We start from the raw sequence: 14,716 nt of genomic DNA on the forward strand, positions 1-14,716 counted from the left end.
CCCATAGTAGTGCCCTGGTTAATATAATGCCCCATAATAGTGCCCTGGTTAATATAATGCCCCATAGTAGTGCCCTGGTTAATATAATGCCCCATAGTAGTGCTCTGATTAATAAAATGCCCCATAGTAGTGCCCTGGTTAATGTAATGCCCCATAGTAGTGCCCTGGTTAATATAATGCCCCATAGTAGTGCTCTGATTAATACAATGCCCCATAGTAGTGCCCTGGTTAATGTAATGCCCCATAGTAGTGCCCTGGTTAATATAATACCCCATAGTAGTGCTCTGGTTAATGTAATGCCCCATAGTAGTGCCCTGGTTAATATAATGCCCCATAGTAGTGCTCTGGTTAATATAATGCCCCATAATAGTGCCCTGGTTAATATAATGCCCCATAGTAGTGCCCTGGTTAATATAATGCCCCACAATAGTGCCCTGGTTAATATAATGCCCCATAGTAGTGCCCTAGTTAATATAATGCCCCATAGTAGTGCCCTGGTTAATATTACGCCCCATAATAGTGCCCTGGTTCATATAATGCCCCATAGTAGTGCCCTGGTTAATATAATGCCCCATAGTAGTGCCCTGGTTCATATAATGCCCCATAGTAGTGCCCTGGTTAATATAATGCCCCATAGCAGTGCCCTGGTTCATATAATGCCCCATAGTAGTGCCCTGGTTAATATAATGCCCCATAGTAGTGCCCTGGTTAATATAATGCCCCATAGTAGTGCCCTGGTTCATATAATGCCCCATAATAGTGCCCTGGTTCATATAATGCCCCATAGTAGTGCCCTGGTTAATATAATGCCCCATAGTAGTGCCCTGGTTCATATAATGCCCCATAGTAGTGCCCTGGTTAATATAATGCCCCATAGTAGTGCCCTGGTTAATATAATGCCCCATAGTAGTGCCCTGGTTCATATAGTGCCCTGGTTAATATAATGCCCCATAGTAGTGCTCTGGTTAATATAATGCCCCATAATAGTGCCCTGGTTAATATAATGCCCCATAGTAGTGCCCTGGTTAATATAATGCCCCATAGTAGTGCCCTGGTTCATATAATGCCCCATAGTAGTGCCCTGGTTCATATAGTTCCCCATAGTAGTGCCCTGGTTAATATAATGCCCCATAGTAGTGCCTTGGTTCATATAGTTCCCCATAGTAGTGCCCTGGTTCATATAATGCCCCATAGTTGTGCCCTGGTTCATATAATGCCCCATAGTAGTGCCCTGGTTAATATAATGCCCCATAGTAGTGCTATAGAATATTTTCCGAACCATGTTAGTTCCCTAGTTTACTTGATGTCACATTGTATGGCTGCACATTATGCCACAACCGATGTTTGGTGCTTTGCACATGTGCAGGACCGGTTCTGCGCTTGCGCAAATGGGTCCTGCAACACAGGACCCAGGACGGCGGCAGACTGTCACTGATTGACAGTCTACTACTCTTCGGTTGGTGGGGAGGAGGCAGCGGCGGCCTCTGTTTCTGAAAAAGGAGCCATGACACCTGGTCTCCTTCCTGGTCTGTGGAACAGGCATGTCGAACCATGTTGAGATTCTAGTGTGGGCATTGTGGTGTTGACGTTATGAATGTTCACATGGTAACTGTCGACAATCTGACTGAATTCCAATACATGTGTGGAGTTTGTATGGTCTCCTCGCGTTTGTGAGGTTTGCCTCCGTCCACTCCAGAAAACGTACTGTACTGTAGGTTCATTGGCTTCTGACAAAAAAACAAAACCCTAGCCGCCGTGGCCATGTGACAGGGAATACAGATTGTGAACTCCAATGAGGCAGGAATCGTCAGCTGTCGGGATTCCGGCATCGGTAATCTGACGGCATTTTAACTTTATCCCTTGAATTCATATACTAATACAGGGGGAAGCAACTGCAGCTGCTGAGCAACTACATATCCCAGCATTCCCTGGCACAGTTTTCCTGTCATGCTAAAACTGTGGCAGGGCATGCTGGATTATGTAGTTCCACAACAGCTGTGTTTGAAAAATGACGGGAGCTGACTGGTAGTTTATCTCTCTCCACTCTATCACTCTCCAAGGTTTAGTACATCTGTCCCTGACGCATACCATTATTACTGTTGGGAAGAGTAGAACGTTCTGCTTTCAGTTACATAAAGATTCAAGCACGAAAGAACAGGCAGTCAGACTTTCCTGTGCAGATAAGAGTGTGCAGGCGGTGGTGTGTTCCTGTGTTTATATACCGACTCTAGTAACTTATTAACCTCTGCCTGTCACCGGTATGGCTGAAGAGCACTTGTATAGTGATAGCCGTGATACTATGATCACAACGTGAGCTTTGGAACACTATCAGTAAAGAGAAAACATTTTGTGTGTTTTCCAGTCACCTCAAACTTGTGTAGCTACAATAGTCACAGTAATTACTGGGCAGCTGTAACTGCGCTTCATGCTGCGAGAAGAATGGCGCGTGTGACGGATAGTCTGTGACAGTCGCCCTACAGGAAGCCATGGGGACGACGGTGAGAGACGTGCTGGTGAATGCGCTGGAGAATTTGGGCAAGAAGGGATTGAAAAAGTTCACATGTAAGTTACAGGACTTTGAGGTTGACGAGCGATATAAGAAGATCACAAAAAACAAACTAGAGGACAAAGACTGCGATGAGATTGCCAATGTCATCAGGGAATACTACAAGGATGTCTATGGGGTGGAGGTGACCCTGGCTGTCCTGGACGTTATCAATGAGAAGAATGTGGCCAAGGAGCTGGAAAGAGACTTGACGAAAGGTGAGAGATGTTATCACATTAGACACTAGAGAAAGGAGGAGGGGTAAACAACCTTCTAGAAGGAATTAGGAAAACCAATCAGATTCTAGCTGTTACTATCTTTTGTAGAATGTGCTATAATTGGATTGGTAGCCAAGGGTAACACCCCCAACTTTCTTTCTTATAAGGTTGGATAAGTCTTCCCCTGAAAGATTTGCTTAGATAAATTATCATTATTACAGTTGGTGCGTGCACCAGGAGAGTAATGTGAATGGCCGTTATTGTAAATATACACATACAGTAGGTATGCCAGTGTGTGCATGTTGTAGATTTCGCCATCTTTCAAAATGTTGACTTAAAAGTGTTGGCATGGTTATACGACACGCTTGGCATGATGACATTGACCACGTTGTCATGCATCATGTCGACACTGAGAAAATGTTGTCATGATCGAAATGTGAACGAAAATGTCCCTGGTTGTCCCATGGCTCATGCAGTGTCTACCAGGTCCAGTGGTGACCTCAGGATTACTTCTGTTGGATAATGCATGGTTTCTGGTGCTACTTCTGCTAACCTCTAATCTACCCCCTATTGCTTAACTGTAACCCTCATTCTAGTGTCTAACCAAAACCCTCGCCCTAGTGCCTACTAACCCTTCCCTCACCCTTGTAACCGAGCTCTAACCCTCTCCCTAGTATCTACCTAACCCTCATTCTAGTGTCTAACCCAAACCCTTGCCCTAGTGCCTAACCCTTCCCTTACCCTTGTAACCGAGCTCTAACCCTCCCCCTAGTGCCTACCTAACCCTTGCCATAGTGCCTAACCCTCACCCTAGTGCCTAACTGTATCCCTCCCCCTAGAACCACATAACCCTCCCCTCAACCACCCTAACCCCCCTCCTACAACCTAACCCTTCCTCCCATAGATTATCCCTAACTCTCCCTCTGACAGCCTAACCCTCATTCCCACAACCTAACCCTATCCCTCACACAGCTTAACCCTTACCCTCCTTTCCTGCAGCCTAACCTTAACACTCCCCTATTGCCTAACTCTAACCTTCCCCTCCTGCAGTGCTAAGTGAGCCAGCTAACTAAGGTGAGAGGTCACTTAGTCAACTTCATCACCTGTAGCTGCCGTTATCCACTTCTCCTCACAGGGCTCTGTCACTTTGGCCAACTGTCAATAAAGTTTGTTTTAAAAAAATCTACTGCAGCTGCACTATACTCGACTCGGGAGGGAGGTGAGTCAAACACAGTGCAGAGGCGGGATTTGTAAAATTAAATATGAAAAGGAGTAATTTAGTTAGGTAATTCAGTCTTGAGTAAAGCACTGGACTAACAGTGTATACTGTATCTGGCCTAATGGTATAGTTTCCAAACATTTTTAGTGATGGTCGCTGAAAGCTTGGAGGCCTCAGTAAAAGAACTTGAATTCATAGCTTTAAAACATTAATTGTGTAAATTATTTCTGTCTTACTAAAAACGTCCAAATCTAAATAAATTGCAGAGCGTTGGTTTATACTGAAAGTTTCAACAAAAAATTACAATGGTTATTGTTGAGTTGGGCACAGAAATTCTCTATTTTTATTTCCTTTTCACACAAGATATGATCTACTGTATATACCTCCACCAGAATACTAGGTTTACCTGTACACATGACCCTTCCATACCGAATCCCAAAAGTCTTTGAAAAGTTAAGTGTAACTAGGTGCAAACGTTGTGCCCATTGCTGTGCCCGTTTCTGTACATAATGTACTCCATTAAAATAAAAATAATTATTAGGAAGAATAAAATCAATTCCTATACACATGAATTCTTCTTTAACTTTGTGTCTCTCTCTACCAATTTTTCCTAAATTTATACAGCTTCTATCCCAAGTGAGTGTTGTGATTGCATAGAGAGGTGACACAAGTACTTTCCCTAAATGTATCTAACATTTCAATAGTGTCATTTTAATATGATCTGTATGGATGTACTATTCACAGGACACAAATTACTTTGATAAAGAATATTGACCACCGGTGGCGATTGTTGTAGCAGGACTGACCATGTGGATTCTATTAAAATAAGTCAGAAAAAAAGCAGCAATTGGTTTCCCCAGCACCCTGAATGATAACAGTAACCAGATATAAATCCCACATGATAATAGAATTCAGAGATCTTCGTTACACATATTTGCGCAAATGTGTGGTTAAGCCCCAAAGCCGCATCAAGGCCTCTCTGTATATTTGGGGTCCCTAGCGCTATATCTAGGTGCAGGGTGTGGCACCCCAAAACACCAGAATGAGCCAGAAAGCCCAGCGTGGCATACCAGTGTAAAAAAACTATAGTGTTAATAAATTAGTATTTAGGAATCCGAAGCTATAGAGAGGGTGATACAAACATGAAATGTAATTAAAATAGAGAAATAGTGTTAGAAAATTAATAAGTGAAAAGTGTTAATAGAATTTAAAGGTATGCCACACTAAAGCCATCCAGCTCAGCCAGTCCAGAGGCACCACACCTCACACCTCCATTACCCCAATCTGGGTCTAATATTAACCAGCAAGGAGCCACATGATAATGGCTACTTACTAAAATATGTCTAAGCTAAGAGCTACCTACCTTGGAGCAACCCCATAATGCTCCATGTGGCATGTCAGGGCCTGCACCTCCTCCTAATGCAGGAACCCCTCTGCCTCTCACAACAGACATATAGATTGGTAAATGCTCAATTAGCTTAGTGATATCATTCAGGTGCTCGAAAGGAAGGGGTATTTCTGAGGAAGAAAAAAAGCAGCAATTGGTTTCCCCAGCACCCTGAATGATAACAGTAACCAGATATAAATCCCACATGATAATAGAATTCAGAGATCTTCGTTACACATATTTGCGCAAATGTGTGGTTAAGCCCCAAAGCCGCATCAAGGCCTCTCTGTATATTTGGGGTCCCTAGCGCTATATCTAGGTGCAGGGTGTGGCACCCCAAAACACCAGAATGAGCCAGAAAGCCCAGCGTGGCATACCAGTGTAAAAAACTATAGTGTTAATAAATTAGTATTTAGGAAGCCGAAGCTATAGAGAGGGTGATATAAACATGAAATGTAATTAAAATAGAGAAATAGTGTTAGAAAATGAATAAGTGAAAAGTGTTAATAGAATGTAAAGGTATGCCACACTAAAGCCATCCAGCTCAGCCAGTCCAGAGGCACCACACATCACACCTCCATTACCCCAATCTGGGTCTAATATTAACCAGCAAGGAGCCACATGATAATGGCTCCTTACTAAAATATGTCTAAGCTAAGAGATACTTACCTTGGAGCAACCCCATAATGCTCCATGTGGCATGTCAGGGCCATAGGCGTGTGCAGCACATTTTATTAGGTGCACCATCGGAGGGGTGTGTCTAGCACCGCCCTTTGGGCGTGTGTAGCACCATCTATTGACTGTCAACGCAATATAAAATATCCACACTTGTACTAATCCTAATAAAGCAGATACATTGTCAGATGTTGTGGTGTGCACCAAACAAACACCCCTGATGTCACTCACTGCAATCACACTGCTCCTCCTCAGCCTGGTCTGGCTCCCCCTCTCTTTCCCCTGCAAGCTGCAGCAGCTTACTTACAAGTCAGTCACTCACTGACACTGACAGTCGCAGACTAGTTACTGCTGCTGCTGGAAACACGAGTGACGTGTCAATGTTGCTGCCGACCGCTTGCCAGTATTGAATTTGTCTTCCTAAGAGGAACGCTGGCTGCATGCTGCTCCTCATCAGTGACAGATGGCATAGCATAGAAGGAGAGAGGAGGGCGGGTGTGGCGGGTGGGCATGCGAGCAGCATGACATTATCACATCACATCACATCACGCTGTTTTTGGACATGGAGGTGGATCCAGGAGTTTGAAAGCCGGTGGCAGTGGCATCCTTGATTAACCAGGCGTCTGGTCAGTAATGCAGTCCTGACAGGGTGCAGCACAGAGGGGACAGTACTCAGCCTGCTCAGCGATCGCTGCATCAGGCATGTGAGATCGGGGTACCTCCTCCTAATGCAGGAACCTCTCTGCCTCTAACAACAGACATATAGATTGGTAAATGCTCAATTAGCTTAGTGATATCTCCAAGGTAGGTAGCTCTTAGCTTAGACATATTTTAGTAAGGAGCCATTATCATGTGGCTCCTTGCTGGTTAATATTAGACCCAGAATGGGGTAATGGAGGTGTGAGGTGTGGTGCCTCTGGACTGGCTGAGCTGGATGGCCTTAGTGTGGCATACCTTTACATTCTATTAACACTTTTCACTTATTAATTTTCTAACACTATTTCTCTATTTTAATTACATTTCATGTGTGTATCACCCTCTCTATAGCTTCGGGTTCCTAAATACTAATTTATTAACACTATAGTTTTTTACCCTGCTGGGCTTTCTGGCTCATTCTGGTGTTTTGGGGTGCCACACCCTGCACCTAGATATAGCGCTAGGGACCCCAAATATACAGAGAGGCCTTGATGCGGCTTTGGGGCTTAACCACACATTTGCGCAAATATGTGTAACGAAGATCTCTGAATTCTATTATCATGTGGGATTTATATCTGCTTACTGTTATCATTCAGGGTGCTGGGGGAAACAAATGGCTTTTTTTCTTGCTCAGAAATACCCCTTCCTTTCGAGCACCTGAATGATATCACTAAGCTAATTGAGCATTTACCAATCTATATGTCTATTAAAATAAGTCCACTGAGAAAGTAACTATCCCAAGTTTTGTTTACTGCTGTACGGGGTCTTTTTTGTTCAGTCATGTAGAAGGAACGCCTGTTAATTAATTTTCTTTACACATCGTCATAATGTGTTGAAATGTTTATTACTTTTTGTTTGATTTCTTTAAAGAACTAGTATACTGTATATATGTATTTTGTGTTATATAAGCAAGTGAAATTAACACTTAGAAAACTTTAGAATGAATAATGGTAATTATTTGTTTTCCATTTAGTTTACCTCTTCTATAGCTGGACTCCAGTAAAAATATCTTGCTTTCTATTTCCAGTTGATGGATTTGAAAGGCTGACGCAGTCAGAAGGATCAGGTGACACAGCGACACCTATAGGTGAGAATGAAACTTACACGGTGAGAACAAATAATAATGGTGGGAAATGGGGTCAGAAAAAAACTATTTTTTGCAGGGTCCAAACAGGTTTCTTGGTGCATCACTAGGTGTCAAAATTGTCTAGGTCATACAGTATGCCTTACTCTATTTATACTACAATTGGTCCAGTGACTACCGTGTTACAGATGTGTCCCCATATATCATCGCTGCAGACATACCTTCCAGCCCCTCTCGGCGCGCCAGGTGTAGCGAGACTCTGCTAGCACTGGGTGTCTTTTTTGCATCTGTTATTGCCAAAAATTCAACAAGAGACTGTGTTAATTAATGTGATATGTGAGCCTTGTATATCTGTGCGACGTAGTCTCTGAATCTGCATATGAAGGCTATAAAGCCACAGACGCAGTTTTTTCCCAATACAAGTTCTGTTCTGCTCCATATACAGACTCAGTCACACACAATGTACAAGTGTCTTATGTCACATTAATGAGCACCGTCTCCTGGTGCGTCAAAACATTCATTATTGGCAATAAAGATGCTCGACGCTGCACAGTGGCTGCATACTGAATAGGGTGAGTAACAACCACCGTCAAATTCTATGTTTCTGTATATTAGAACTCGAGGACATACACTGAGACTGAGGGGGGGGAGGAGGTTCAGGGGAAAGTTAAGGAAAAATTACTTCACAGAAAGGGTAGTGGATAAGTGGAATAGTCTCCCATCAGAGGTGGTAGCGGCTAAGACTGTAGAGCAATTGAAACATGCTTGGGATAGGCATATGAATATCCTTACAAAGAATAATACCTTAAACCTGAGAAAACATAAAGAGGAAAGACCAAGTATATTGTTGCAATTTATGCGTTTAGTCCTTTCCTTTATTGGACTTCATCAGGGATATATAGACATATTAGCCAATGTTGTTCTAAGGGGTCTATGTACTTTTAAGAATGTAATACTAGTGCAGTTACAAACATATACTCCAGACCTACCTGTGATGCTGCAGTGCTATTTGTGCATCAGTCTGTCCATACTCTTACTGATTATGCTACAGCCAACTACAAAATAATTATCATGAATAAAGTGACATAATTACACGTAAAAGTAAGTGTAGAATATGAAGCTATATATAGTCCATTACACTCTCTTATATAAAAGTGAATAATGCTTTTCAAGAGGGTAATACAATTCTCTATCATTGCTTTTCAGCGAGACCGGTTACCACAAGTCTATGTGACAATGGAGAGATAAAGTATTCTCTGACACTGGAGAGATATTATCCCCGGTATATACAGATAGAATGGACATGTGGAGTCGGCGACGTACAAGAAACTCTTTCATGTAGAAATCACTACACAGAACAAGCAGATAAAACATTTACCGTCTGCAGCGAGGTCAGAATTACAGAGAATCTCCTGAGAAATCCAGACTGGAGAGTGTGTGTAACCTGGGACCATCAGCATACATATAGCAATGGCAGACAGGAGCTGACTGTGCGACACCCAGGTGAGAGGGAATAGAGTGCTGTACTCACTACAGAGAGTCCATATATACTGTATACAGTGTGTGTAACCTGGACCATCAGTATACATATAGCAATGGCAGACAGGAGCTGACTGAGCGAGACCCAGGTGAGAGGGAATGGAGCGCTGTACTCATTACAGAGAGTCCATATAGACTGTATACAGTGTGTAACCTGGGACCATCAGTATACATATAGCAATGGCAGACAGGAGCTGACTGTGCGACACCCAGGTGAGAGGGAATAGAGTGCTGTACTCACTACAGAGAGTCCATATATACTGTATACAGTGTGTGTAACCTGGGACCATCAGTATACATATAGCAATGACAGACAGGAGCTGACTGTGCGACACCCAGGTGAGAGGGAATGGAGCGCTGTACTCATTACAGAGAGTCCATATATACTGTATACAGTGTGTAACCTGGGACCATCAGTATACATATAGCAATGGCAGACAGGAGCTGACTGTGCGACACCCAGGTGAGAGGGAATAGAGTGCTGTACTCACTACAGAGAGTCCATATATACTGTATACAGTGTGTGTAACCTGGACCATCAGTATACATATAGCAATGGCAGACAGGAGCTGACTGTGCGACACCCAGGTGAGAGGGAATGGAGTGCTGTACTCATTACAGAGAATCCATATAGACTGTATACAGTGTGTGTAACCTGGGACCATCAGTATACATATAGCAATGGCAGACAGGAGCTGACTGTGCGACACCCAGGTGAGAGGGAATAGAGCGCTGTACTCATTACAGAGAGTCCATATAGACTGTATACAGTGTGTGTAACCTGGGACCATCAGTATACATATAGCAATGGCAGACAGGAGCTGACTGTGCGAGACCCAGGTGAGAGGGAATGGAGCGCTGTACTCATTACAGAGAGTCCATATAGACTGTATACAGTGTGTGTAACCTGGGACCATCAGTATACATATAGCAATGGCAGACAGGAGCTGACTGTGCGAGACCCAGGTGAGAGGGAATGGAGCGCTGTACTCATTACAGAGAGTCCATATAGACTGTATACAGTGTGTAACCTGGGACCATCAGTATACATATAGCAATGGCAGACAGGAGCTGACTGTGCGACACCCAGGTGAGAGGGAATAGAGCGCTGTACTCATTACAGAGAGTCCATATAGACTGTATACAGTGTGTAACCTGGGACCATCAGTATACATATAGCAATGGCAGACAGGAGCTGACTGTGCGAGACCCAGGTGAGAGGGAATGGAGCGCTGTACTCATTACAGAGAGGCCATATAGACTGTATACAGTGTGTGTAACCTGGGACCATCAGTATACATATAGCAATGGCAGACAGGAGCTGACTGTGCGACACCCAGGTGAGAGGGAATGGAGCGCTCTACTCATTACAGAGAGTCCATATAGACTGTATACAGTGTGTGTAACCTGGGACCATCAGTATACATATAGCAATGGCAGACAGGAGCTGACTGTGCGAGTCCCAGGTGAGAGGGAATGGAGCGCTGTACTCATTACAGAGAGTCCATATAGACTGTATACAGTGTGTGTAACCTGGGACCATCAGTATACATATAGCAATGGCAGACAGGAGCTGACTGTGCGAGTCCCAGGTGAGAGGGAATGGAGCGCTGTACTCATTACAGAGAGTCCATATAGACTGTATACAGTGTGTGTAACCTGTGACCATCAGTATACATATAGCAATGGCCGACGGGAGCTGACTGTGCGACACCCAGGTGAGAGGGAATGGAGCGCTGTACTCATTACAGAGAGTCCATATATACTGTATACAGTGGGGTATATTTACTAAGCTCCCGATTTTGACCGAGATGCCGTTTTTTCTTCAAAGTGTCATCTCGGTTAATCTCGGTCATTTACTAAACACTAATCACGGCAGTGATGAGGGCATTCGTAATTTTTTGCAAGTTCAGGTAAAAAATTACGAATGAATACACCATCGGTCAAAACGCGGCTGTTTAAGTATGAATCTCGGTCATTTACTAAGAAGTGCAAAGCCAAAAAAGAACAAACACTGCCGTGAAAAATTTCAACTCGTAAAAAAGTGCTAAAAAAAAACAGAACTTTTTTTTTAATTCGTGATTGGATAGGCATGCACGGATCCATGAGATCCGTGCATGTATATCAGTGGGAAGGGGTGGGAAAGTGCTTATTTTTTTAAAAAAAATTGCGTGGGGTCCCCCCTCCTAAGCATAACCAGCCTCGGGCTCTTTGAGCCGATCCTGGTTGCAGAAATATGGTGAAAAAAATGACAGGGGTTCCCCCATATTTAAGCAACCAGCATCGGGCTCTGCGCCTGGTCCTGGTCCCAAAAATACGGGGGACAAAAAGAGTAGGGGTCCCCCGTATTTTTAAAACCAGCACCGGGCTCCACTAGCTGGACAGATAATGCCACAGCCGGGGGTCACTTTTATACAGCGCCCTGCGGCCGTGGCATCAAAAATCCAACTAGTCACCCCTGGCCGGGGTACCCTGGGGGAGTGGGAACCCCTTCAATCAAGGGGTCCCCCCCCCCCCAGCCACCCAAGGGCCAGGGGTGAAGCCCGAGGCTGTCCCCCCCCCATCCAATGGGCTGCGGATGGGAGGGCTGATAGCCTTTGTTGTAAAATAAAAGATATTGTTTTTAGTAGCAGTACTACAAGTCCCAGCAAGCCTCCCCCGCATGCTGGTACTTGGAGAACCACAAGTACCAGCATGCGGCGGAAAAACGGGCCCGCTGGTACCTGTAGTACTACCACTAAAAAAATACCCAAAAAAACACAAGACACACACACCGTGAAAGTATAATTTTATTACATACATACACACATACATACATACTTACCTTATGTTCCCACGCAGGTCGGTCCTCTTCTCCAGTAGAATCCAAGGGGTACCTGTTGAATAAATTCTACTCACGAGATCCAGGGGTCCAGGCTCCTCGGCAAATCCAGGGATAATCCACGTACTTGAATAAAACAAAAAAACGGTTGCCCGACCACGAACTGAAAGGTGACCCATGTTTGCACATGGGTCACCTTCCCACGAATGCCAGAAACCCACTTTGCCTTCTGGCTAAGTGGGTTTCTTCAGCCAATCAGGGAGTGCCACGTTGTAGCACTCTCCTGATCAGCTGTGTGCTGCTGTCCTCACTGACAGGCAGCACGCGGCAGTGTTACAATGTAGCGCCTATGCGCTACATTGTAACCAATGATGGGAACTTTCTGCTCAGCGGTGACGTCACTTTAGGTCAACCGCAGGGCAGAAAGTTCCCATCATTGGTTACAATGTAGCGCATAGGCGCTACATTGTAACACTGCCGTGTGCCGCCTGTCAGTGAGGACAGCAGCACACAGCTGATCAGGAGAGTGCTACAACGTGGCACTCCCTGATTGGCTGAAGAAACCCACTTAGCCAGAAGGCAAAGTGGGTTTCTGGCATTCGTGGGAAGGTGACCCATGTGCAAACATGGGTCACCTTTCAGTTCGTGGTCGGGCAACCGTTTTTTTTGTTTTATTCAAGTACGTGGATTATCCCTGGATTTGCCGAGGAGCCTGGACCCCTGGATCTCGTGAGTAGAATTTATTCAACAGGTACCCCTTGGATTCTACTGGAGAAGAGGACCGACCTGCGTGGGAACATAAGGTAAGTATGTATGTATGTGTGTATGTATGTAATAAAATTATACTTTCACGGTGTGTGTGTCTTGTGTTTTTTTGGGTATTTTTTTAGTGGTAGTACTACAGGTACCAGCGGGCCCGTTTTTCCGCCGCATGCTGGTACTTGTGGTTCTCCAAGTACCAGCATGCGGGGGAGGCTTGCTGGGACTTGTAGTACTGCTACTAAAAACAATATCTTTTATTTTACAACAAAGGCTATCAGCCCTCCCATCCGCAGCCCATTGGATGGGGGGGGACAGCCTCGGGCTTCACCCCTGGCCCTTGGGTGGCTGGGGGGGGGGACCCCTTGATTGAAGGGGTTCCCACTCCCCCAGGGTACCCCGGCCAGGGGTGACTAGTTGGATTTTTGATGCCACGGCCGCAGGGCGCTGTATAAAAGTGACCCCCGGCTGTGGCATTATCTGTCCAGCTAGTGGAGCCCGGTGCTGGTTTTAAAAATACGGGGGACCCCTACTCTTTTTGTCCCCCGTATTTTTGGGACCAGGACCAGGCGCAGAGCCCGATGCTGGTTGCTTAAATATGGGGGAACCCCTGTCATTTTTTTCCCCATATTTCTGCAACCAGGATCGGCTCAAAGAGCCCGAGGCTGGTTATGCTTAGGAGGGGGGACCCCACGCATTTTTTTTGGGGATTTTACATTGTTTAATTAAAAATAAAAAATAAAAAGAACCCCAGCACGGATCACACAGATCCGGCCGAGATTGATTGTAAAAAAAAACGGCAGTGTTTTGCTAATCACTGCCGTAAAATTAGGTAAAAAAAACCGAATGACATCGACATCGGAAGAAAAGAAAAACACGAATACGACAGCTTAGTAAATCCATCGTAATAAATTCAAAAAGTTGCAGTTTTACACTGTCGATGTCATTCGTGATTGAACTTTGACCTATTTTCGGAAATTACGAATGTTAGTAAATGTACCCCTGTGTGTGTAACCTGGGACCATCAGTATACATATAGCAATGGCAGACAGGAGCTGACTGTGCGAGACCCAGGTGAGAGGGAATAGAGTGCTGTACTCATTACAGAGAGTCCATATAGACTGTATACAGTGTGTGTAACCTGGGACCATCAGTATACATATAGCAATGGCAGACAGGAGCTGACTGTGCGAGACCCAGGTGAGAGGGAATGGAGCGCTGTACTCATTACAGAGAGTCCATATAGACTGTATACAGTGTAACCTGGGACCATCAGTATACATATAGCAATGGCAGACAGGAGCTGACTGTGCGAGACCCAGGTGAGAGGGAATGGAGCGCTGTACTCATTACAGAGAGTCCATATAGACTGTATACAGTGTGTGTAAACTGGACCATCAGTATACATATAGCAATGGCAGACATGAGCTGACTGTGCGACACCCAGTTGAGAGGGAATAGAGCGCTGTACTCATTACAGAGAGTCCATATATACTGTATACAGTGTGTAACCTGGGACCATCAGTATACATATAGCAATGGCAGACAGGAGCTGACTGTGCGAGACCCAGGTGAGAGGGAATAGAGCGCTGTACTCATTACAGAGAGAGACCATATAGACTATATACAGTGTGTATAACCTGGGACCATCAGTATACATATAGCAATGGCAGACAGGAGCTGACTGTGCGAGACCCAGGTGAGAGGGAATGGAGCGCTGTACTCATTACAGAGAGTCCATATAGACTGTATACAGTGTGTGTAACCTGGACC

General features: G+C 44.7%; 1 protein-coding gene across 1 annotated transcript in view; it reads left to right on the forward strand.

Moving 5' to 3' along the window:
* Nucleotides 1–14,716, forward strand: part of LOC134945849 (uncharacterized) — a 40,473-nt gene that overhangs the window by 667 nt on the left and 25,090 nt on the right. Inside the window, exons 2-4 of the mRNA XM_063935380.1 lie at nucleotides 2,363–2,763; nucleotides 7,768–7,827; nucleotides 9,031–9,327. Coding sequence (XP_063791450.1) covers nucleotides 2,487–2,763; nucleotides 7,768–7,827; nucleotides 9,031–9,327 — 634 coding nt within the window. The 5' untranslated portion in view covers nucleotides 2,363–2,486. The remainder of the gene's footprint in view (nucleotides 1–2,362; nucleotides 2,764–7,767; nucleotides 7,828–9,030; nucleotides 9,328–14,716) is intronic.

This window comes from Pseudophryne corroboree, chromosome 7, assembly GCF_028390025.1.
Source record: "Pseudophryne corroboree isolate aPseCor3 chromosome 7, aPseCor3.hap2, whole genome shotgun sequence".
Classification (NCBI taxonomy): Eukaryota; Metazoa; Chordata; class Amphibia; order Anura; family Myobatrachidae; genus Pseudophryne; species Pseudophryne corroboree.